This window comes from Furipterus horrens, unplaced genomic scaffold (genome assembly GCF_987537825.1).
Source record: "Furipterus horrens unplaced genomic scaffold, mFurHor1.1.pri manual_scaffold_2, whole genome shotgun sequence".
NCBI classification, from domain to species: domain Eukaryota; kingdom Metazoa; phylum Chordata; class Mammalia; order Chiroptera; family Furipteridae; genus Furipterus; species Furipterus horrens.
Genome location: NW_028327172.1, coordinates 80,877,445 through 80,903,099, shown reverse-complemented (window position 1 = coordinate 80,903,099; position 25,655 = coordinate 80,877,445). Strand labels below are relative to the sequence as shown.

The 25,655-nt window shown below is 42.8% G+C and overlaps 2 protein-coding genes across 3 annotated transcripts; both read right to left on the bottom strand.

Moving 5' to 3' along the window:
- Positions 1-500: 500 nt before the first annotated feature.
- POU2AF3 (POU class 2 homeobox associating factor 3) lies at positions 501-5,055 on the bottom strand. 2 transcript variants are annotated; one of them, XM_090265904.1, is made up of 4 exons: positions 4,837-5,055; positions 3,893-3,947; positions 2,263-2,489; positions 501-963 (listed from the first exon to the last, which is right to left on the bottom strand). In XM_090265904.1, the coding sequence occupies exons 1-4, from the start codon at positions 4,840-4,842 to the stop codon at positions 589-591; spliced, it is 663 nt and encodes a 220-aa protein (XP_090122030.1). In that variant the 5' UTR covers positions 4,843-5,055; the 3' UTR covers positions 501-588. The 2 variants fall into 2 exon arrangements, with proteins under 2 accessions (XP_090122030.1, XP_090122029.1); XM_090265903.1 differs by lacking the exon at positions 4,837-5,055 and having other exon boundaries at positions 3,893-4,099.
- Positions 5,056-19,465: 14,410 nt separating this feature from the next.
- On the bottom strand, positions 19,466-23,791 carry POU2AF2 (POU class 2 homeobox associating factor 2). The gene is made up of 3 exons (XM_090267883.1): positions 23,770-23,791; positions 21,094-21,392; positions 19,466-19,920 (listed from the first exon to the last, which is right to left on the bottom strand). The coding sequence occupies exons 1-3, from the start codon at positions 23,774-23,776 to the stop codon at positions 19,519-19,521; spliced, it is 708 nt and encodes a 235-aa protein (XP_090124009.1). The 5' UTR covers positions 23,777-23,791; the 3' UTR covers positions 19,466-19,518.
- Positions 23,792-25,655: the final 1,864 nt, after the last annotated feature.

Sequence of the window (25,655 nt, the reverse complement as noted above, 5' to 3'; positions counted from 1 at the left end):
TTCATTGACTAATGTTACAAGAAACTGATGATTCTTAAATGTCTTTCTCTGATGTTGCTCCAAGATGTATGTACACCCTCACTTAAAGTGAGGCCAACTTTCACTTTTCTGCCATCACAGCTGTGTCTGCGCTCCATCCCCGTGGGAGCCCAGGCACCTCACCACTTTAATTTTAAATTCACAAACAAGTGAGATTAATCTACTGAAGAGTAATTAGTGATTTCCAGAAATAATTTATATTATTCAAACCAATTGGAAACAGTTTTCAAAAACTTAAAAAGTAAGCCAACATTTAATAATACAAAATTATTTATTAGTAAAAAAGTTAGAGTTTGTTCATTACATGGAAAAGTAAAACAATTGAATGTTCCCTACAAAACTTTTAACTGTAAGCATACAAAGTAGGATTGGCACAAAGACCCAGTCTGAGGACCTCATCTTAATGCCTAAGTTAGTGGCAGAAAACTGAAAATGGTGACATGTAAACTGCACATGTGGTATTTTGTTAACAAGTTGCTTAATTCAAGTTGTCATTTGGTGCGGCCAAAGAACAGGTATATACACACAATCTTCCAAATTAATGAAATTCTATGAACTATAGCAGATGTCACAGTTTGTTTCCCTCACATAGAAATCACTGGTTGCTACTGCCGAGGTGTCACAGTACACATAGTCTGTGCCGGGATGGGAAAAGTACTCAGATGCTCTGACGGTGGCCAAGTGCTCTGCCTCACAGGACGCACAGTAGCAACCTGAAGTGGGGGCTGGGAAGAAACGGTCGTGCTGGGCGTGCGAGGACAAGTGAGAGTATGAGTGGTCTTCTGAGGTATAGACACAGTTTCCGGTGTCCAGAGAAGGGGGGGAATTGTTATTCTCTGGGGCATACGAAGGTAGACGTGCTGGCGAGTAACTGTAGTCTAAGGAGCCAGAGAGAGTAGAGGAATCTGAAAGTGATCCTGGGGTCTAGAGAAATGAAAACCAGGGAACAAAGAGCTTAATAACTTAGGATTAAAAGGCCTGAATAGAGTGGATTTAATAACTCAGAATAAGAACATTAGGGGTAAAGAAACAAAACACCCAATCCAACCCAAGTCTGCAGAAGTAATTTTGTTTGCTGATTGCATGATTTCATGACACCACATTCTATATTTACCTATTTTTTTCCCAACAATAAATTGCCTTGCTTCACTGGCTTCTTTTGTGATGATCATAGTTTAGAGGATGCTTTGTCCTTAAGCCACAAAATCCCATTGTGCTTCAAGTCACCTGTTCATCAAATCCTGCTGTGTGCCACAATATAAGCTTCAGGCACAATGTAAGCTGCAGGTGGCACCTTGGGCATTTCTCCACAGCCTTGGCTGTGAGAACAAGGTGAACATACTCAGGTAGAACTGGGACCATCAATGATCCAGTGTCTGCGAGGCTCCAGGACATGAAACTACTCTTATAGTCACTAAAGTTTTGTCCCCTGGGGAAAAAGTTACTTTCTGCTTTCCCTTAGGCAGGTTTAGTTATTACTGAGACAGCCAAACTTGAAACTGAATGGGACTGGAAGATTGGGGGCCCTGTATGCATATTCTGTAGTCTGATACCTACACAGACTTTTGACAAACCGAAATAAAAACTAATTTACATTAAAAAAAAAACCTTACTTGTTAAGGTTTAAAATATTTATGAGTATCTAAAAGACATCTTATACAACTTGTATCCTCCTACCAATGCAAAGCTTACTGCATTTTTTTCAAACATCTGAGGTCCATCAAGAATTGTACTAGGGTCTCATTTTTATTAACCATCTCAGACCCACATGAGTTCTTGTGCCTAAACCAGACCAAAACAAGCAGTTAGTAGAGCAAATTCAATGTCAGAATAAAACAAAACCCATTTATCAAAATGATAAGTCTGGTATTGTGTAGATACAGCCTTAATCCCATTTTCAAGAACCCCCAAATCCAAGGGCCATTGTTCAAATAAGTGATTTCCAATTAGTAGATGTTTTAACTTTATAGTTTAAAAGTATTAAATGTATATTGCCAGGAAACCTTTTTACTGGGACACACCAACTCTGCATAGCAACTTGGGAAATGTGTGGCTATTTCTACTTCCACTGAGTTGCAAATGGTTTTGTTTGCTTCCTTGGATTACTTTCTTGTTGATGGTGATTGTATGCTTTCTCATGAGATGAGATGATGCATTCTTACAAAGCACTATTACCGTATAGTAAACAATAAACAGATTTTGTTAAGAACAAAGATACATTACCAGGCTCTGGTTAAAGCAGAAAGGGGCAACCTGGAAGCTGTCCTGGAAATAGTTTGGAATACTTCTCATGGAATCGAGCAAAGGGTCCGGGTGTGTCTCTGTCTGAAGGCAGGAATCCAAGATCTGGTCAAGGCAGCTTGGGCTTTCTTCACAAGAAACACAATTGGAAAATTCTTGTGGTTGAAAATAATTGGGTGTGGGAGAAATCGATTCAGGTTCAAAATAGACTAGAAGAGAAAGGAAAAAGACTTTTTTGTTTAAAAATTGCAGTTATTGATTTGAATAAAGTTCTAGTCTATATTCTGAATATTTTCTGTGTATAAGGGAAAAGAAGGCAAATAGGCACTTGGGATCTTTTAGTTGCTTTAGCTAACTGAAGTTTCAGTGAAATGCATCTGGTTAATAACGTGAAAATTGGCTGTGAATGTAGCTAGGCCTAAAATAAAAGGATGGTGATCCAACCTGTGTCTACCTATTTCAGTCAAATAATGGCTCAAGCCTCCACTTTCTTGGACCATGAAAAGCAACCACATTCAGCCCCTATGGCAGTTCAAGTAAATCTCTCAGAAAGAGCTTACTGAATCGTTTGAGGCATTAGGAAAACTTCTGATATCATGGGAAATAATTCTCTTGATTTAGGGTTGCTACTTTCCTAAACTTTTCACAATTGCTCAGTTTTTCACCCTTCAATTTTGAAGAGTGATATAAATGGCAAGGCAAATTATAAATAGAAGCCAGGAACATAAAGGACAAGTTAGTACTCCTTGTTCTAAATTACAAAATGCAAAAATGCTTTCTTAGTGAACATGTTAATGTAATAATGGAATTAAAATAAGTTGTTAAATACCAAACAAGAATATGTCTGAAACCATGACTCCTTTTCCATTTTGGTATTAATGGGTCCAATTTGTGGTTATTATTCTTAAACATTTAAAGAAGATAGATTTACAGTGTGTCCATCAGAGGGATTTTTTTGAAGTCTTAAGGCTCCTTTGAAGTTAAATGTACATGGCAAATTCAGTGGCGAGCTACCATAAGCAGGTTTGCTTATATTTGAACTCTTTAAAGTCTTTGCTGCTGCGCAGCAAAGGTAGGAGTGTTTATGTAATAGTTATTGGTATTGGGCTGAGAAAACTTACAGTTGTTTGAACTGCTTTCTGAGAAGAGAGAAAAAGAGGGGGAGGGAAGTCCCTGTCGACTAAACGCTGATTGAACAAGAGCAAAGGCATGATTCTGGGACCTCAGGATGTTCTGTATTCCATCTAAAGGTACACTAAAAAAAAAAAAACAAAAAACAAAAAAAACAAGTTTCTAAAAATAATTCTGATCTTTTAGTATCGTTTAATTACTTGGAGATGAGGAACTAGAATAAATGAGAAAAAACTAACAAACCCTAAACCTGGGGACAGAGTAGATAGCAAAGAATAGACAGTTCAGAAAGAAGGAAACATTTGCACTTGTTCCCTTGTGGGGCTTCCATCTGAAGTCACTATGCTTTTTCACTTTCTGATTGGTTGGACTGCAATTAAATGGTGGTGCCTATCTTAACCCCTGAATCAAGCATTGAAAGACTTTCGAGATGCACTTTTGAAAGAGTTTTTGAGGAAATTGTAATGCTGGCTGTACTGACCTGAAGAAGGAGGTGTGACTGGATCTGAAAGGTGAACACTGTTCCCACCGGACAGCTGCCAAAGCAAGAATATGACCATAAAGCAAAGTGAAATGAAAGTTCTCTACAGGGAAAGCTAAGACATTTTGTTGTGGACTATGTTGCCTTCTGCTCTAAGGTAAGCCAGATTCTTTCTTCTAAAAAAAGTTAAATACAACCAGTATTATATTTTATTTAGATTCAATGTTTAGGTTTGCTGGGGGATTTTTTTCTAATATCAGATTCTCCCATTTAAATTTTAAAGCTCTTAATTTTCATAAAAATGTAATTTAAATGATTTTTATATTACAGAATGTAACAGTTCAAGAAAACTCAGTAAATAGCCTTTTTATAAAACTATTCAATTTAAAATTAACAAGAATTTACATTTATTTAATCCCAACTTTTATGATTTAAGCAATTATTTTCCTCAAAATTTTCATATACTGTCTGGCTACTTAGCCTTAGGCATTTGTTTTCCCCAAAGGACACAATTCCTAACTTTTTAAATCCTTAAAATATTCACATGTTCTTGCCAGCTATGAAATACTAAAAAAATAAAATAAAAAATAAAAAAATTTAAAGCTTTAGTCATTGAGTTGGAGCCTAGCTATAGTCTAGTTAATGATCAGGGACTATTTCAATTCCTTGTACGTTTTTTACTAATTTTTATGCAAGGTGTCTTTTCACTACTATAAATACTTGAAATTTATGAGAGTGTTCTTTTTAATGATTTAAAGTAAAGCAGCCTGTATCTCCTAGTTGAATTGATAATTATACTAACTAATTTAGGATTTATTATTATTATTATTATTTAGGTTTCAGGTGGTGGCTTTAAAGTTTAAAGGGACCAGCATTGCTCTGTGATTCTGTGCCGGGAAGCTGAGCTCACTACACCTCTCTCTTGGGTTATGAGGTATACTTACTGCCATACCCGGAGCCACTGGGAGATTGCACAGTCAGCCACTGCTGAAACAGGAGGTGGTGTTAATTTTGAAAATGATCCATGCTGTAATGTCATGAACCAGGAAGCTGGAATCCTTCACCAGCTCTTCATGCAAATATTTGGCTGCAGCTTGAGCTAAAGGACTTGGAAGGAGTGGGCTTTAAAAACTCATTGCAGAGCTCTCATTAACCCCATTCCTCCCCAGCAATGGTCTGTCTGTCTGCCTCCGCACCTTATCTCCCTAAGGTATATTTACAATATCTTACTTGATATTATCTTTCTAGTTATGGGTTCACTTTCTACTTTACTCCAAGAATACAATGAAAGTCACCTCTCTCTTAGATTTCAAACAGCACAAAAGTCCATAATCTACAATTTAAAAAACACATCAAGGCTGTTAAAGAAATTAATGGTTAAAAAAAGGATAAATTGTATATTTTGATAAGTACTAACTCAGCTCCAGTTTATCCTAAAGGTAAGAGAATTGTGTGTGTGTGTGTGTGTGTGTGTGTAGGGCTGTTTGCAAATTGATCTGGCCTGGCAGAAATAAGTTTTTGTAAATCAGATTTACAAATCCTGCATGCACTCATTCCTCCAGGCACTGTGTGAAACCCTGATATTTGTCTCAGTCTATAAGTTCCATTCACAATTGCCTTCTTAAAAATTCAAATTGTGGATACTGCCCTGAGTTTAGAACAAATTAAGGTAAATTTCTTCCTGCTATGTATATTTTATAAAATTAACTCTCTCCTTGGCTTAAAGCTTCTTAGAGGGGTCCTTCACCAACTGAACAACTTGGAGATCACCTCTGTTAAACCAGAAGCATCTACACCAAGAAGCGGGCATACATTATCCCCTGGTATCTGCCATCCTTGCCCACTGACCATACCTTCACAGCTTTCCAGGAATCCCAGATCCTTCTGATAGTTCCCACAGAAGGATTGTACTCGCAATTAAATCATCTGTGTGCTACTCCTCCCGCCGTGTGGGCGCTGGTGAATATACTATACAAGGAACCTCTCTGCAAGGCACTGCTTCAGAAGTATGCTTTATTCTCTCTCAAGGGGGAATTGAGAAAAACTTAGATAAGTCAAACCTCTCCAGGGAACAGATACTGATCAGATAAAGAGGTAAAATATTTAACCCTTGCTTTCCTTCCTGCAGTTAGCTAACAGGGGAATAGTGGCCAAACCAACCTGTAAGAGGACAACAGCAATAAAATTGCCATGTGTGGAACTTCTTCAGGTACAGCTGAAGCAGAATTCTACCCTGTACCAAAGCTCCGTAGTGAAGGATTACATTTTGTTATGAACATCTTGATGATTTTTTTGTTTGTTTGTTTGCTCCAGAAGCATTTCCCAGTTCTCTTGTTCCTAGTTTTATTAATTTTATAATTATTTTTAAATTGAAGGGGCTGATGGTTGAGGTTACTATACTCCTACTTAGCATAGCTGGATCTGCAGAAAGATGAATTTAGGGAGCCAATAGGTGGGAAGGTTTTTGTTTTTTGTTTTTGTTTTTTGTATTAAGAATAAGAAGACCTTGGTTCTACGATTAGCTCTACCATCAGTAACTGCAAGACTGAACTTCAGCTGTAATAGAGGCATACAGATTCCTGATCTACTTACCTCCCATGGTTATTATAAGAACTAAATGAAATAATGAGTGTGCAAAAAAATGCTTTAAAAGAACCACTGTAAAACTCTACAAGTGGAAGGAAGTTTTATTGTATTAGCTGAAGTTCTGCATATAAAGGTACTAATTTCACCACCAAATTTAAAATTTGCACGGTATCAGTCATATCATAGCAAGTTCACATCTGAACCTCTAAACTCTAAGCAAAGGGTGCAGATGAACGTTACTGAAAAGCTGGCTTTCAAGTCTTGGCTTCAATTTTATTGTAGCTGCTTTTCACAAATAATGATAGCTAGCATTCATCGAACACTTACTATGCAAGAACTTATTTAGCCCTCACAAAATCTTCTCTCCAGTTTAAAGATGAGAAAACTGAGGCAAGAGAGGCAGAATAACTTGTTCAGAGAATACACACCTCATTGAGGCACTGAGATCTGAACCCAGTCCACCTTTACATCATTTGCCTCTTCCCACAAAGGCCCATTTCATAAGTGCACTGCACACAAACAGCACCAGGCACAAAACTCATTGCATGTTTGAGACAGCACCAATGCTGATATTGGCAACATGCACCCCAGCTATGAGATCCTACATGCACCCCTAAACCAACTCACAACCAATTGTACAATCAAGGGCTTTCAGTGATGAATTTCCCTCTCTTGGAGGATAATCTGACCGAGTTTATTTGGTTTTGCTGCTGCCCTGAGAACTCTTGGCAGTACTGTCTGTTTAGAATGTATATAAGTGGCAGGGTACTCTTAGGACTATCCAGACCAATCTTGAGATAATCAGGAACAACATAAGGTTTCATTACATCTTAAGGGGGTGGTTCTATATTCCAAGCTGTCTCCTCTGCAGAGACATGGACCCTTTTGGTTGAGAACTTTCAGTGTGGTGATTTCCAGATCAATGACCTCAGAGGCTGTGTTCCAGCAGAATGAGGAGGGAGGGGGTCTGTTCCACAGAGATTCTATCCTTGATAGGCTTCCTAAAATGAAGTAAGTTTCTGGGAGAGATTTTCTTTGTATACATGAGGGCACATACACTGTCTTCCTAACAGAATAACAACCTACTTACCTGCTGGCTGCTCCTCTTCCTACACAGGATCAACAAGCCTTTCTTACTCAACTAGGATCAATGAGGGATGGGCACCCTCCAGTCCTGAGCCCCCAACATGCCACTACTGTTCTTCATAGCATCCTGTGTGAACTGGGGTGATGCTGGGCACCAAATTTATAAGAATAGCTGAGAAAGGCCATGTCCGGCCTCTACACCTTCCCAGATGCCTAACATGAGTTGGGAGTAAGTGAAGGGTTTATGCTTACTGTTCCCCCTGAGGCTGCCTGGTGAGCCCTTCTCTGCTGCAGCAGCTCCTTCACGGTGATCTTCACGCGGACACCTTGATACACCTTTGGTTTTTCTGGGGAAGACAATTGGGTCAGTGGTCAAGTGTGAGGTTCGGGTGTCAGTCTGGGGTGTGGGGGTCCTTTTATAGACCATGGCACCTGAGGCCAGGTGTCTAGGTTTGGACAACACAAAGAGAATTCTAAAAGGCAAGTGAGAAAGAAACTCAAAGTTCTCGCATTGGAAGGGGTGAAGAGAGGCTGGGCAAATTGCAGGGCCTCAGTGGGGATCAGAACATGTGGAAATCTGTGGGCCACCCATCTCAGGTTAGGTCCTATCCCTAGACCAATAGCATACAGGATTTTCTGCTCAGGAATGTGGAGACCAGTCCAGGGGAGTTCAGCGTCTTGGCTAACTAAGTTGGGGGTACCTGGGCTCAGCCTGCTGGCCTGGCAGAGGGCGATATGGACCAGGGGCGGGGCCGGGCGATGGTGCAAGGGCACTCTCTGATCTGTAGTTGCTGACCTAACCCAGCCCACCGAGATGTTCCCACTGGTGAACAGTCACTGAGTCTCTTCCTTCTCTACCAGGCCAGATGTGGCTTCTGGGGAGGCTTCGACCTCTATGTGCTCTTGGTCTGGAGGCCAGCGGGGCAGGCTGTGAGGTTGGGCGAGCCTTGTCCTGAGGTTGGTGGGGTATCTGCCAGACTGACCCCCAGTAAAGGGCCCAGGCTCTGGGAACTCCGTCCCCGTCTTCCGTCGATCGTTTTCTTCTGTCTTCCCTCCCTCACCCCTTTTCTCCGCCTTTCCTGCTCTCCATCTTTCCCTCCTCCCTCTTTAGGCCTCACTCCCTGCTCTCCCCTTTCTCCCGTCTCTCCCCACCCCCTCCCTTTCTAGTGCAGGCATTTCTCTGCGGCGCACGGAGGCTACGAGTCCAGTTTGCGCAGCGCGAGTTCCGGGAAAGCCGTGCGGGGACCCCGGGGATCGCTTACTCGGCTGGGAGGCAGCTCTCCGGAAGGAGCTGTCCTTGAGGCCAGAGCTGCCGGAGGGCCCGGACCAAGCCGGACAGCCCCGGCCAGCTGGGCCAGCCGAGCGCGCGCCCGACGGTCGGCGGGGAGGGATCGCCAGCGCGCCGGGAGCAGGGTAGTCGGGGTCCCGGGGCCCAGCTGAGCCGCAGTGAGTACCTCAGGCCGAGCTGTTAGGTCACGCCGGGCCACGCCGAGCTTTCCCGGTCGGGAGTGGCCGCAGGAGCCCAGTGCGACTCCGACTCTGACCTCGACATTGGAGTGAGCGTCGGGGGAATCGCACGGGGAGGGTTTGGGCCCCGCGCCCTGGGGCGGCCGCGCGACCCGCCTGGGCGCCTGGCGACAGTGTCAGGCCGCCAGCGCCTCGCCTGGTCATTGCAGAGACCGCAACTGGACTGCAGGAAGCCCCCAGGCCTGGTCCCGGGAGCCAGGGGGTCTCCTCAGGAAAGGAGGTTGCGCGATTTGTCGCCCAGACCCAGAGAATCCCGTGCCCATCACGCAGAGACTGGGGGCCGTGTCCTCTCCGCGGTTCAGCCCCTCCCCACGATTTTCTCGCCGGGCTCCCGGCTCCGCGGGCTTCGGGCTGCGGGCGCGACTCGGGGTCCGCAGAGGCACCGCCACAGTGCAGCTCCGTGCGCCCCGCGCGTCCTGCTCGCGTCGCTGGCTCACCGTGAGCCTCTAGCTCCCCCGCTGCCGCTTTTGGGCGCGCAGAATCCGCGCCGTGCAGTCTCCGCAGCGCAACTGCGGCAAAGTGGGAGGGTGGGTGGGGGGCCGGGGTACGCGTACGACCTTGGCAGCCTACTCTGCACCTGGGCCTCTGCTCTCGGGAGCAGGCGCCGAGTGGGAGCGGCCACAGTGTGGCCCGTGCCCTGTCGGGATCCCCGGCACACCCTTGTATGCTCTGACTTTATGCCTCTCTGTTCTATGCAGGAAATCTGTGGAAATACACCCATATCAAAATGCCCCTGGCCCGCGTGACCCTACCCCAGGAAAAGCAGCGGAGTTACCCGACATGGTGGTCAGCAGAAGCTGGGTCCGTGGCTGGATGCTGCAGCTACAGGGACTCAGCGCCTAGGACGGCTCCTGTGCAAGGAGAGAAGCAAAGATGCAACATTTTAAAGTTTCACAAAGCATCCAGCTGCATCCAGGTTCCTGGAGCAGGAGATGGACACAATTAATGTTTTATACCTTCGGGTATAGGTTTGAGTTTTTCCCCCCTCATGCCAAGTATTTAAAACCTCTAGAAACCCATGATTTGACAATCAATGATTGCGCGGTACTTTCAATTTGAATATTCAAAGGCTTAACAAAATGGACTATCTTCTGCAGAAATCCTGCACACAGGCACCCCACAGAGGGTCCAGAGAAACAGGAAGTGAGACCCCTTCAGGTCCTGACCCTTGCTTTTATTCTATTTTGAGCATTTTGCCCACCTTCCCACAGACAGAGCAGGAGTGCTCAAAGATGCTCTGTATTTCTGCTTCAAAGGCAGCTCCATGAACCCTGAATGACTCAGGCTGCCCTTCATGACCACCTGAGCCAGGCTGGCTAGCCAGACTGACCCCCACACCCCTTATTTCTATTTTAAGGAGAAAATCTTACTTTTTGGACGGTGAACATGGCAGCCAGTATGTATAGCATAGCAAGGGGTCACTCTGGGCCCAGGTTGCAGGCCAGAGGCCCAGCAGTGGCCTTAATTCTGTACCTCATCTCCTTCTGGTCCCACCTGGCCACCTGCAGGCTTCCCTCCCCTTCTGTCTACTCTGTCTGGTCCCCAGGCACTGGGGTTTCAGCAGAATGCCTGCTCATTAAGACCCTTTGCTCTTCCCCAAGGTTCTGGGGGCTGCCCATGAAACATCACAGTCTGGAGATTTTATGAGACCAATGGTTTTTTCACTGTGAAGTTCCCTCGTCTCCCCGTTTTCTTCCTCTAGAGCATCCCTGCTATCGCTTCTCAGCCTTTTGGTTAAGATCAAGTATAGAGCATCCCTGCTGGTTTACTGCAGGAGCTTGTGTTGAGAAATGAGAGTACACTTGGCTCCTGCTCATTTGAGCTGAAGGGACATGGATGTACTCAAACCATCACACTTTGGGATGAGAGGTGGGAGGGAGGTGGTCCAGGCCTGAGCCCCTCACCAATGACCTGGGACTTTGTTGGGTCATCTTTTCCAAGCATGCGGTGTGTCTCTTCCGTGTGACTTGGAAGCTTGAGGAGACAGGAGTTGTTCAGAAAGGGAGAGAGTGCCAGGTCAAACCCTCTCCTAGTCCCTGAGGGAAGGGGAAAGCACTGGAAGACAGAGGCATGGTGGAATTCCCTTTGCAAATAAGCCAGACATTCCCATAGGGCCAGGCCAGGTGGTGGTAATAGGTCTCTGCTGGTGTTACCTGAGTTCTCTGAAATGCAAAAGTGGAGTTGAGCCCCATAGGGCACCAGAAAAATATCTGAATGCCCTCACCTGTGTCTGATGCAGAATGGACCACAAGGCAGTGGGAGAACAGGGCTCTCTGGGAGTGACAAGACACCAGAGTCTGTGACGGGTAGGAATTGCTTGGCAGCTGAAGCCTTGTCTCTGGGGGAGGGGTTCAGGGCTGGGAAAACCTGAGGTGGCACCTGACAGTGGAGGGCAGGACAGGGTGCGCTTGTCTCCAGCCCAGCTGGAATCTTAACAGCTTCTGGAGCCCCTTTCTCCAAAGGCCCCTGAGCCTGTGTCCTGAGTTTCCCTCCTGAAGTCAGGCTGAAGATCAGACTCAGGAAGAGGGGAAGAACACAAGGTCAGAGGGCTCCTATTTCCTTTCTCCCTGCCCTGCCGTACCTGAACACTGCTTCTGCAGCGTGGAATTAGATGGTGTCTTGTCCTAATAGCTTTTTCCACTGTTTTTTTCTTTTGTCATCTGCCTTTCTTTTACAATTATTTTTTGGTTTGATTTTAAAAATCTTCCTCTTTTTTGCTTGGCCTCTTTGTTTCTTTATGTATTTATGTATGTGTGTATGTATGTATTTGTTTCTTTTTGCCTGACTCTCACTGCTTTCCTCCATTTCTTGCCTGCATTGCATATTTTTCTTCTCCCCGACTCCCTGTGTGTGTTAGTTTTCTGCTGTCCTGAGGTACTGTCTCCCTTTTTAGGCTCAGTCTCCTTCTTGCCTTTCCTTTCACATGGAGATGGACAGGGGTGGCAGGAAGCCATACCGTTCCCTTGGCAACATCACTGAAGTTGATGCTGCTGGTTGGCTGCCCTGTGGAGACAGCAGGCAGTGCTGGGTGAGAGCTGAGCTCCTTGGAAATCATGGGGTCTGTAGAGACGGTGAAGAGCTCTCTGTCCTTCCACCAGAAAACCTCTGCCTTAACCATGGCAGCAGTTCTGGGGCCTGTGTATTGGCACCTGCTGCTGGCCAGCAACTTCAAACAACTGGGTTTCCTCAGACCTGAGCCCTAGTTTGAGAAAGAAGTCCCCATTTTTTTAGCCCAACATTAAGCATTTTTAGTTTCTGGTGTTTGTATAATTGCAAGACCCCAGCTCAGGTACTTAAGAGCCAAATACATACCATGCTTGTGGGCATAAGGGAGAATCCTTTCAAAATATATCCTGTGAATCCTCTTATAGATCCGCATGTGCCATGAGGCCTGTAGCAACCAGGTCTGCCCCAAGATACCATAGACTTGGATGTTTCTCACAAGAGATTTTAAAAGTTGTCATTTATTGAGTGTTGATTGGATGCTGGGAACTATATGGTATAGTTTCCTTATTTCACAAATGGGGAACAGGCACAGAGGAGTAAGCAACATGCCCAAGATTATTGAGCACATAAATGGCAGGATTGGGAATCAGACTTTGATATGTCTGATGCTAAAGCCTTTCCTCTTATCTATCATTGTTGTCTTCCTGATCTTTTATAGCACAGACTTTCAAACTTTTTCTACTTTAACCCACAGTAAGAAATCCATTTTGCATGTTCACATACTACATAACAATATCTCCATACTTATAAAACAAACTTCATGAGACAGTGTACACCTATGCATATGAGGCACTCTGAAATTTTTAATTCTATTCCATCTTTTCCATTTCATTCTGTTTATGTTGGTTGGGAGTCAGTTAATCTAATGACCCACTAATGCCTCGTGACTAACAGTGGAAAAATACTGCCTATTGGACATGCAAACACACATGTCTGTGTTGTGTGTGTGGAAGTGTTTTGGTTTGCTGTCTGTTCTACTATCAGGGTGTATGAGGTGACAAGTTAGTGTAGCTTACTGACTTGAGAGTATTCTGTGAGACATTAGGACCCAAAGGATAGGCTGGCTAGAAGGGAGGGTGAGCTGTTAATTATGCTAATTACAGCTTGTGCTTCTCAGACTGGGAACTTCTTCCTTCTTGCTGGGGGCATTGTCACCTCTAGGGCATCTTGATAATTGTTTTGGGGTCTTAATACAAGGCTGAAAAATATTGTGGGGTTTCAACAGCTTTAACAGACTCACTTGCTTAAAAATATAGGGTCCTGATGTTTGCATGTTGAAAGGGATCTTTGAAGTTCTGGGAAATTGTCTTTTTTCAACATCCCTGTTGGTAGTTGTCCAGCCTCAGGCTTCTTCCATTGTTTGTTTACTGGGCTGCTGGCCCACAGTAGTTGAAGAAATGGGAGCTTGCTATTTATGAAACAGCCTGTTCTATTATTACACTGCTTTAAATATAATGATCGTTGATGGAGCCAAAAGCCAATTAGGTATTAAATAAGCACCAGCTATGTACCAGTCATGGTATCAAGTACCAGGAATACGAAGATAAGTAAGTCCTGCTTTCTGTCATCAACTGCTCTTTGAGTAACATGGAATAACTGCTTCCCACTTCCATACTACTACTTCTCTACTAGGGGTTTGTTGGGTTATTCATTCATTTATTCTTTCATTCATTCATCAAGCATATACCAATTATCTAGTCTGACCAGGCCCAGTGTAAAACTTAAGAAGTTATCATCCCCTCTTGCCCAAGGCTTTTCTTTTTGAGGCTCCACATCTAGTTTCTACAGTTCTTCATGTATTATGGTTTTTCAGATCTCTGGTCCACTGGGCTCAGAAACCTTTTAGTTTGTCATTGACCTTCATAAAGTCACTCAGCATGCAGAACAATGGGGAATAGAATACACTTCTTTTTATGATTTCAAATTAACTATTTTAACTCATTTTTGGCAGTCTTTTGTATGCAAATGACATGGCAGAGCACTATATTTTCCCTTCAAAGTAGGAGATTTTATTGAGCTGAGACACAAATACAAAAAGGCTTTCACTATAAGGAAAAGGAGGAGTTTATTCTCTTCAAATTTGACTACAACTCTAACCTCTATTAATGCAAAGTTCTTTTGTCATTTTGACTTTGGGAAACTGTTGCCAAACTTTGTGGGAAATATCAAGTTCCAAAAACATGGAGGAAATAAGTAGTTACTGGGCCCAGAGTGAATGTTTGGTCCGTATGAAAATGACCAGGAAGACTATTAGGTAGAGGTTATTTAGTGATTTGTGGTAAGTTAGTCTCTTCCCATAAAACATATTCACCATAAAACATATTCAAAGTTTAAACTTGCCCTGTGGAATGAGCATTCAATAATTTAGCATTTAAATAAAGGAAATACCATCAGAGCTTGCTTGAAAAATTTATCTTCTACTCAAAACATTTTTTTATGCAATATACGTCATGTAAAACATATCTAAAGATTACCATGATAAAAGCCTATGAATACTAAGATATAACCAAGTTAATATAATATTGAGTGATCTTTCATTTATGACCAAGTTAATTTATTAAGCATTACATTTTTGGATTATTCCACTCAAGATATTTGGTTAGGGAGAAGGTTAGTAGGGGTATCTATCAATTTCCCTAATGCAAGAGAGCTAATTCTTAGGTATTATTTGTTTTGTTCACATTTTTTTCTTTTGGAACTTCTAAAATTTTTCGCAGTTCTCTCCTTTTGGCTTGTAATGTACTGACAATGATATTGCATATTGCAAACCCACATGTCTTATTTATTAGAGGTTATGATCAGAAGACACTTCTATATCAAATATCAAAGATAATATGGTATCATCATTTACAGATAATTATAGAAGATTTTTTTTCACTATTTAGTCTGGTCTTTGGGGATTCTAGTTCCTGATATATTTTTCATATTTGTTTTAGTCACATTACAGATAATACCAAACATTGAATAACTTTTATTTATAAGATTTCTTAACATTATAGTACATACGGATACAGAATGAATATATAAAAATTTTCCTGTTCTTCAAATTTTCAGTAATTTTTCTTCTTAGAGACATTTAAAAATATTAAATTAATTTCTTAAACCATATTACCACCAAAGTCCAGTATCCAATACTATCAGCTAATGTTAAATCCTAAACATGGTGGAGAAGAGCTGTCTCAGAGAGTTGTCACCCACAAAATCAGAGTCTAAGTAGTTATTCATCTTTGTAGTATAACTTTAGTTCAATTTAACAAAGATTTTCCTGAGTATCTACAATATACTGTGCACTAAGCCAGGTACTGGAGATACATTGCTAAGACATTGATGACTCCTCCCCTTGACGAGTCTAGTTAAAGAATCACTTGATCTGGAGTGTTGGATTTTGTATGTGAGCTCTCGCGAGTCAGTAGTTATTGGGTTTGGTGTATAAGAGGAACAGTGTCATGTTGCTTTGAATAGAGAGGATACTTGATACAGAGCCCAATAATAAAACCTAAAGAAAATATAATTTTGGTGTGTGATTGGTAGAATCACTGTAACATAAAGTGACTTAAACCTTGGACATCAATTGTTTTTTCAGTTTATTTTTTATTAAAGTATAGTTGACATACAATATTATATTTGTGTCAAGTGTACAACAAAGTGATTCAACATTTATATGCCTTACAATGTGATCACCACAATAAGTCTGGTAACCATCTGTCACCGTGCAAAGTTATTATAATATTATTGACTATTCCCTAGGCTGTACATTATATCTCTGTGGCTTATTTATTTTATAACTGGAAGTTTGTCCCTCCTATTCTCCTTCACCTTTTATTTTCCATCTGCTCCCCTCCCCCCATGTCTCTGGTAACCATCAGTTTATTCCCTGTATCTATGAATCTTTTTCTGTTTTATTTTAGTTCTTTAAATATAACTGAAGCTTCACTTCTTATGAATGTATTATTTAGATTTACATATTGAATAGTGGGTCACAAAACTACTAGTAATACTTTCATGTATATTATATATGTATATATGTACATAAATATATATTTTACTATTGGATTAGTAATCTTCCCTTTGTGGAATTTCTTGTAGTGTAATCTAGTACTGAAGTAATAGTGTACTTCTCCAATTCTTCCCCTACCTCAGTAGTACCACATTGTGTTATTAACTGAGCTGTAGCAAGTTAATGCTCATTTAGGAGCATTTATTAAATAAAGTAAAGATGTGGTTTTCTTCTCTCATTTTTAGGGTTTGTATAACATATAAAAAGACAAACACTTTCAACTACTACTGTAATGTCTGTTTCCAGTGATTTATAGGAGTATTGTTCATATTGCAGCTTTTGCATACAGGCAAATTTTGCTTCCAACTTCTCTTTGACATTATCATCTAATAGGCCTTCTTAAGCAGCTTGAACTTGAGATCACTACCTCTGCTTAATCTTCAAGGACCTGAAAGAGATGGTGTTTTGAACCCGAGCTCTCTAATTTTTTCTGGCTTCCCCAGGAAAGCTATGAGTGGGTGCACAGCAGGTTTAGGAAAGAGCAGGGGCAGGGGGAATGTGCATTTTTTTTCTTATACTGGCATGGTGCATTATTATGAAAAGATGCACCGAGTCCCTGGCATGCAGCAGGAAATGGAGAGCACTCTGATGGGAAATGCGATAGGGAAGTAGGATTAATTTCCCTGTCATTATTTTATAGCTTGGTTTCACTTTTAAACAAAGTATTGTAAATTCTGAGAACAATAAAACAACTAAATTAGTATTTGTAATATAAAAACACACTGTCAAACTAAATAAAGTTATTTAAAATCATTTACCATGTGGAATTATTAGAACCACTCCCCAACTTAAATGAATCCTAGATAGAATATAAGCCTGTGTATGTCTCCTTTTTTATAGATTAAGTTTGTCAAACATGCTTTAAGAAGAATGTAGACACCATTGGTTGCTGAGTGGCACTTATCTGAAAGCCAATGCATGCTCCTGTTGTGAAGGGATGAACATGACATGTGAGAAGATGACAGTGAACTAAGAGAAGTGAGCATGCCTACCTACCACTTGGCATTGTAATCAAACAAAAATTGAAGTGATGTGGAGATATACTGATGATATACACAGTCATTCTTGTATATGCTTAATAACAGCTGGTAAACAGATGACTGTAATTATAAATTTTATATAACCAATCTAGAAAAATGACTCTGAGTGCCTGATGAAGACCCCTAATCTATAGAGAGGGCCAGAGCTCCTTTTTCTGATATAGGGACCTGCTGTCCAAGTATGAGTGACACCGATGACAGGTGGCTGGCTCTGCCAAGCATACTGAGAACCAGGACTGAGGTCTCAAGTCTCTGTGGACTTAAAGGGCAGCTATCTCTCCCACAGTAGAAGTTACCCCCAATCCATTGAAGAGCAAATATTGAGCAAAGGAAAGATCAGGAGGTGGAAAGGAGGGCAAGAGGGAAGGAGCAGGGCAGGGGCCCTGGGAAAGTGCCCCCAGCAGCGGAGGACTGCTGCTGGTCCTGGTCTGCCCCTGCAGGGACGCTCCCCCCACCCCCAGACGGTGCTGAGAGGTGTGTGGGAAAGAAAGTCGCTCTAGCTGCGCATTTCAGTGGTGCTCCATACATTGTGAGTGTGTTTGCTTCTCCAGAAAACACTCTGGAAGGCCCGGAGAAGGAGTAAGATCAATTATTCACTTCTAAGGGTTAATTAATGTCTTTATTTGATTTTCTGGGCTCCTACCTAGCTGGGATGTAATGCAGACTCTCAAGGGACTTTAGGCAACCAGGTAGAAAGTGGAAGCATTGGACACCTACGAGATGGAGGGAAAACGCATTGGGTCAGGAGGAACCAGAGGGATCAGAAAAATGTGTTAAGAGATTAAAGGAAGATGGTAAGAAGATTAGGGGGAAGTGTGGGTAAAACCTATGGGCTGTGCTTTATGTGAGGCATTGAGATGGCCTACAGACAGGCTTGCTGCTTGGAGGAAATTACTCTGGGAACTTAATTGGTAAAGGAATCCACACCAGTCAGACTTGCATGAGAGAGATGACTTCCTCAGATGTCAGTTTCTTCATTCATTCATAGAAAGAGCTATGCAGTTCTGACCAACAAGCCATCAGCAAGGTCTTCCTTTAAATGGGAGATGTCATGTCCTCCCAAAGTCCCTTTGCTTTTTGGTGTTTTGTGTTCTGGTGTTTCTTGCTGACAGCTCAGTTCAGCTCTCTGTATTTTCTTTACAATGCATTTGTTCTTTTTATTTTTTTAATATATATATATTTTATTTATTTATAGAGAGAGGGGAAGGGAGGGAGAAAGAGGGAGAGAAACACCAGTGGTGAGAGATACATTGATCAGTTGCCTCCTTCATGCCCCCAACTGGGGACCTGGCCCACAACCCATGCCTGTGCCCTGACTGGGAATTGAACCTGCAACCCTTCAGTTTGGTTTGCAGACCGGTGCTCAATGCACTGAGCCACACCAGGCAGGGCACATTTGTTCTTATTTGATCACAGAATGCCCATTTTACTAATCCACTCTGATAACTGTAGGTTTATTCCACCAGAGAGATAACATCTAGCTAAATTGTGACAACCATTGATCCACCTAAGTTCTGGCCTTTATTGTTTTTCTCATTGCCCCACTTTTTGGACATTCTGGGCTTTACAGAAGAGTCAAAACTATATATTTATGAAGCCATGGTCTCCTGACCTCATCGTATTTTAATGACAATAAAGCATTCATATATGGTGATATATTTGTTACTGGGCCTTTACAAGCCACTGTAAGGAGGGAAATGCATGTAACACACGCTTAATGTATTAAAATCCCATGGTATAAATTGCCCTAATCTACATTGTATCCTAGGCATTCTCTTTACGAAAGAGCACACACAGGACGGCTGGGGGGATTTAGGAGGAGGTCAGCCTCGGGGGTCTCCAGGGCCAGGGGAGGAATTGAGCAAAAAGGAAAAAGGACTCACGGACACGGACAACATGTGGTGACTGCTGGGGAAAGTAGGGTATAAGGGGATTAAATGGTAAGGGAAAAATACAACAAAGATTAAATTTAAAAAATTAAACAGAAAAATCAGTATCTTTTATGGATCTGCATAAACTTTTTAATGTAATTTAAGGAAAAAAATCAGTGCTAAAATTGAGACTTCAAAGATAATAGGACATTCAGCATGCATAGGGTTACTAACGTTCCAAAAAGACCGCATTGTCAGCTTTTGTCATTAGTATAAGGTCCCTGATAAGTTGGGGAATATTACGAATAAATTCCATTGTCCATTAACAAAGGGTGGCATGATGGCTTATCTTGAAAATCCAGTTTTGAGTGAGCTGCCACACCAAAAACGATCTGTGGAATATCGAACCTAAGTTAAAAAAAATAAAAGCATAGAAGTTCTTTGGTGAACCCCTCAGTAAGCTCTGCGGCATTCATATGACCCCCACACCATGTTCCCATCTTCTTTGGTCCATGGAGAAGGGTCCTGAAGGGCAGACACATCTGCCCCCTCATCTGGGGAGAGGTTCACTGCCTTGGGTGGTAGGTCATTGGACACTGCTGTGAAAGGGGTAAAGGAGTATGGGGGTGGGGTGGGGTACCCTGGTGTGTGATACAGATCCTCCAGTGCATGCAATGAGTAGGACTGAGCCCCAGCCAGGGCCCCCCCCCAGCTCGAGCTTCTGTGCTGAGTGGTGCTCCCCGAATCCAGCTGGGAGAGGCAACTCGTGCTGGGTGGCAGGGTCTGCAGGGCATCAGTGGGCACAGGGTCCAGCTGGGTGAGGCCATCCGGCACTGTCTGCTCCCATGAATCTCTCTGAGGAGAACGGAAAGGTCACTGGGGTTAGTCATGAGATGATGCTCGGATGTGGACAGATCTCTTCCCCAACTCAGGGTGCTTGCCAGGCCATGGCCTCTGCTGTCTGAACTCTCCTTCCTAGGCAGCTTTCCCTCTGGTGACTGACACCAGCAGGGAAGGTTTTAGCTCCTTTCTTATTTCAGAATTAGGTTCCCTGTATGTATGAAGATCCCTTTCCCCAGAAAACAACATTAAATGAATGAAATGTGAGAATAGTAAAATAAACATTGATACAGCATTTGACCTTTACAGTGCACCACATCTTGCATTCTTCTAGAACATCACAATACCAGGTGTCCTAGGATGCCCTTCCACAGCAGGGAACAGGCAGTGGCTCCTGGAAGGGGCGGGCCTTGGAGTGGACTTCGAAGGTCACCTGCTCTGGTGAGCAAAGATGGTAGGAATCTCACTGGCTTGGAGCTGGAAAGATGTGGGGTTCAGCTCACGGCTGTGACCCTTATACTAGCTTCCTGACTGAGCATTTCCTTTTGTTTATGGTAAAATGGGGCTTCAGTAAAGGTATTCTGGGATGCTGCAAGTAGTAAGTGATCAAGGCACATAAAAGTTCCGAGCTGGAGTAAGGTCCTCAGTAATGTTAATCCCACCCCACCCCTCCTCCACCCTCCTTTAGTATAAAATTCCAACTTCAGAGAGGTTCATTCCTTTGTGGTTGAAGGCTTTGCAGTTTTCTAGAAGGAGGGTGTTAGTGTTCTTCAGATCTTTATGAACTCCTCTTTGGAAGGACTGAGAGGGAACGCGGTTCTATAGGGTAGAAATGCTGTGGGGTGGCGGAGGGGATTACAGCCTAACTTTGTCTGAGACATAACTTCAGGGCTCTCTCCTCGCGCTGGAAGAACGATGGGAGACCGTCTGGCCAAACCAGCAGGGCATTAACAAAATGGATAGAAATCCTGCCTTGTTAGTCATCCCTGCCCGAGCCCCAGGAGAGGCCCTCCTGCTGTCGCGGGGAGCACGGATCTCAGAGGAAGGCTGTCTGTCCTGGCGTCTCGGGGGTGGGGTGGGGTGGGGGGTTCTCCAGGGCCAGCCAGGCCTGGCTTCAGCCTGATAGCCAAGCGCTTGCGCTGGCGTAACCTTAGTGACTCCCTAACCGGGGAATATCTACTCACTCACCAGCACGAAGTGTGTGGGGTCGCTGGGGAAGGGGGGCGGCAGGAGTGGCGGCAGAGGCGAGGCGCCCAACAAAGGGCCCGTGCTGGGGGTCAGGCCGGGCGGGCGGTGGTCCCCATAGGGCTCCGGGAAGTAGGAATCCAGGAGGGCGGGGTGGCTCTGCCCCGCGGAAGACTCGCAGGGGAAGGGCTTCGCCACGCTGGAGGTGCAGAGGTCGTTTGCAAATTGTTTGGTGTTGTGGAAGTCGGAGTCAGATAGGAAAGACCTTCTGACACCGTAGTAACCTGACATGACCGGTGAACCTGTTGCCAAATGAAAAGCAAACAAGCAAACTTTTCTTCGCGGGAAAGTCGAGGCATCTCCGTTGGAACAGAGTCCCTCCTGTGAAATGATACGTCGCTAACATGCGTCACATCGCGGTTAACATTTAAGTAGATAAACGTCTTGAAAGTGGTAAATAAGGCTGCATTACCCCTTTTATCTGGTCCAGCTCAAATAACAATGTTTCAAAAGTTTACTCTGCCTTTGGGGATGAGTTCACTTTAGGCGGTGCAATAAACTATTCAATTGTTCGCTCACTCAACATACATTCATTGTGCTCCTTCTCTGTGTCAGGCACCCGTGCTAGGGACGGGTTGGGCTTAAAGAGATAAGTAAATTGACATTTACATTAATCTGATGAGGCATCTTTCCCACAGCTTCTGAGCTGTCCTCATATACACAGGACCATTAACAAGAAGCTGCTTCTAGGAGTATTATCTGAGATTCGATATCTCTAGATGCGGTTATACTATAACCTCACTTCAATTCCGAGACATGTTGTATCCTTCTAATCCTTTGTATACTTACTGACTTTTAACACCGCGTCTAGCACCTAGCAGGCATGGCTTGCTTGCTTTGGAAGGATATGGCTTCTGTGCAGCCAAGTTAGGGCAAGGACTACAAAAAATATTTCTTGTATTTGAGTGGTCTCGCGTTATTTGCTGCCCTCTTGTGGCCATAATGTGGACACTGCAAGTTTGGAAAGAGAAATGCCTGGCACAGAATGTTTCCCTTGGGGAAAACAGGGGAAGAAGCTGAAAATGAGAAAAACTGTATTTAAGGCAAGGTGAGTGAAATGGATCCAGAATGGAAAAGATGTGTTTGCTAAAAACTTCCTGAAGCTCAGCTGTAGCAGGTAACACATTATCACTTAGAACATGTTCAGGGGCATGGAGTCAAAGCCAGTAAAATTGTTTCCAGCTGTTGGTGAGTGTGGTCTCATTAGTGAAGACCCACACCTCCAGGCCACAAAAGGGCTGAACTGGGAGGGAGATGCAGATGACTGACTTTCTTACCTTTCTTACCTTCCCCAAACCACAGTGGACCACCTCTGAGCTTTGTTCCTGCCCACTGTGCCCACTCTTCTGCAGGGGCCAAGTCAGATACATCATGTCCTTTGTGTCATGACTCAGTCATATGTTACTCTACACACACAGCACTTTGGCCCTTGTCATATGATGTGGCCCTTCATTTATGCTCTCTACTCTTTCAGCTGAGTTACAACCCTCTTCCCTACACACTCCATGGGGGCAGAGTTTATGTCTGATATATTTTCTGTAAATCCAGTATGTTGTTACTGTGTTCAAGAATTATGTATAAATTTATTCATTCACCCAAAAGAAATCAAAAGTCCTTGTCGAAACTTACAGTACAATTCTACTTAGTCCACTTTCCTCTTAAAATTTATAGCCTCAACTTCTAATCTGCTCATGAATTTGAAAGCTGCTGTTAGGGTTTTTATCATAAGCATATTTCCCTAGAAAAAATTGGAGCAAATGAAAATTAATATCAATACAGAAGGTTCTATTTCACACCACAGGTTTATATCCAGAGGAGTAGTTAAGGCTAAGAACAGAATTAAGACTATGTAAACGAGGATTCCAGATCTTATGTCTATATTTCCAATTTCCAAATAAGAATAATCCCAGAGAAAAACTTTCTCCTGAAAAAGAGAAAGAATGATTGTAGATGGTAAGAGAAGCTACAGAAATGTTTCTCCTATAAAAGAGAGGATCCAGTGACAGTAAATGTGATTGGGAAACAGTGTGGAGACATTCAGACATGTAGATCTTCTACTGCTCCTGTTCCTTTCCCTTATCCATTTCTGATGGTTACTAATTTGGAGAAAGACTATGTTACTTCTGAGTTTGGGATCTGGAAGGAATGCGTGTTTGCACAGATGAGAGTGCCAACCACTATTATCAAGAATGCCCCCTTTTTGTCCCTGTAGGACTGTTTAATGAGACATATGTATTGAAATGAATACAAGATGCTTAACTCAGTGCCTGGCATATAGAGGTCACTCAATAAATGGTAGTTTCCTCATCTGCCCACAGGTCTCTCTGTTTGTATGCCAAAGCAGGTGCATAATCCGTCAGATCGTGGCCCTGGAATTTTAGACATTTTAAAATTGTATCAAGGGCCTAAGTGACATTGCTCTTGCCAATAAACTTTGGCTAGGCAAATGATCAAAAGGCTGCATTCAAGACAGGATGAATTCTAAATTTGAGAATGACTGAATTAGAGGAGCAACATTTTGAATGTGTTGTAAGACAGTTAGAGAAGAATGGAAGCCCAAATGCACTATTTATACTCAACAAGGAATGAAGGAACTGCTCATTGACCTGCAGTACTCACCTGGCATCTGGACGAATGGTGATGGACAGGAGCTGACACTGCCCTGGAAGGCAAAGACAGGGAGTATTTCCTTCTTTAGTTGCATGTTTGGATGGAAAAAAAAAAAGATCAGGAATATATTTTACAAGCTTTATCTCCTGATACTAAAAAAAAAGGTTATTTGAGCTAGAGGAACACAAGACCTTGGTCCATTGTCCTTTATAAGATTATAAAGGGTCTTAAGCTGAGAGGGGGGAATTGTTATAGAGTGCCCCCTCCACAAACAAATAAATAAATTAATTTTAAAAAAGGTTATTTGGGTGGTTAGAGTGGTGGTAGTCAATTGAGAGTAAGAATGCAAGTATTGTAGAACAAAGTTTTATAAGGGACAAAGAGAAATTAAAGTTTCAGATTCTGGTAAACATGCCAAAAAGCACTGGCCAGAAGAAATGGAATAATTAATCCTTTGCTTTTTACTATCTGCATTCGTATCTTTTATCAAATGAATAGTAAGTATCTATCTATCTATCTATCTATCTACTGACCTATCTCTACATTGCTTGGCATTTGGCTTCAACATTGAATGGCCACTTTTTTACCACCTGCCTCTATGTAGAATCGAAATGCCACTGAGGGTCAGGACCTTATCTGTGACTTGCGTTCAGCTCCCAGATCAGAGTGTGGTTCACAGTGAACATGATAAAAATATGTGGAATAAACATACGATCCTCAAAGCCACAGCCTAGTGAGCATGGGAGGTTGGGACGTTGTCCATTGAATTAAGTGTCCCAAAAGATATAGTGAAGTCCTTCTTAATACTCAATACCAGTAAACATGACCTGATTTGGAAATACAACCTTTGAAGATGTACTATTACATTAAGATGAAGTCACACGGGATTAGAGTGGGTCCTAAATCCAACGTCACTGGTGTCCATAGAAGAAGAGAAGAGAGGCACAGGCCCAGAGAGGAGAAGGCCATATGAAGAAAGAGACAGAAATCGGAGTGATACAACCTCAGTCTAAGGAACACCAAGGCTTGCCAGCAACCACCAGAAGCAAGGAAGTGTCAAGGAAGGAGCCTCCCCTAGAGCCTTCACAGGGAACCTGGTCCTGCTGCCACCTTGATTTTGGATTTCTGGTCTCCAGAACTGTGAGACAATACATTTCTGTTGTTTTAAGCCATCCCATTTGTAGATTTGTTACTTCAGCCCTAAGGAACTAATACAGGGAGTATTATGATAAAATAGACAGTTGACTACAGTGCAATAAGTGACATCGTCTGGTGCAGATACGGGGAGGAGGGCACTTAAGCTGGTATTAAGGGTGGGGTGAGGAATACATCCTGGAGGAAGTGATACCCAAGCTAACCTCTGAAGGGAAGCATATCCAGGTGTGTAGAGCCTTAAAATACACAAATGCAAATCTGGCTTCAAGATGCTCAGGAACAAAGTTAAGTGGAAAATGTAGCTGTTTCAAAAGTTAAGAGTCCTCAATATCCAGTTCCAGTTTTGTGGATCTAAGTCTTAGCTCTGACCCTCACAGTCCTATAGACTCTCAAGAGTGGAAGAGATTTTTATAGTCTCATCCAACCACCCACTCAATGCTGAAATCCTCTCCATAATACCACTGGGTGCGTTTAGTCTCTGGTCATAAAGAAATCAGCACCCACTGAGAAAACCCATTTCTTCTTTGGAGACCTCTGACTGTCACAAAGTAGGCCGAGAAGAGTCATATTATTAATTCTAATCTCTTTGTTTATACAGAATAACTTGAATCCTTCTTCCATTATGGCCCTTCAAATATTTGAGGACAATCTGCCATTTTCCAACTGCCTTAATCAGTTTTGGCTGTTACAGAAAGTACTGTGGACTGGGTGGCTTAACATTTCTCAACAACAACAAACAT

What these genes read in the sequence shown, in the direction of transcription:
- POU2AF2 (XM_090267883.1), bottom strand. An exon ending in ACCCCACACACTTCGTGCTG is followed by an intron (nt 19,921 to 21,093) that starts GTGAGTGAGTAG and finishes CGTTCTCCTCAG; the next exon opens with AGAGATTCATGGGAGCAGAC.
- POU2AF3 (XM_090265903.1), bottom strand. Translation starts at nt 3,971, where the DNA reads ATGGTCATATTCTTGCTTTGGCAGCTGTCCGGTGGGAACAGTGTTCAC. An exon ending in AGTCACACCTCCTTCTTCAG is followed by an intron (nt 2,490 to 3,892) that starts GTCAGTACAGCC and finishes TTTCTCTTCTAG; the next exon opens with TCTATTTTGAACCTGAATCG. An exon ending in TCTGCTTTAACCAGAGCCTG is followed by an intron (nt 964 to 2,262) that starts GTAATGTATCTT and finishes TCATTTCTCTAG; the next exon opens with ACCCCAGGATCACTTTCAGA.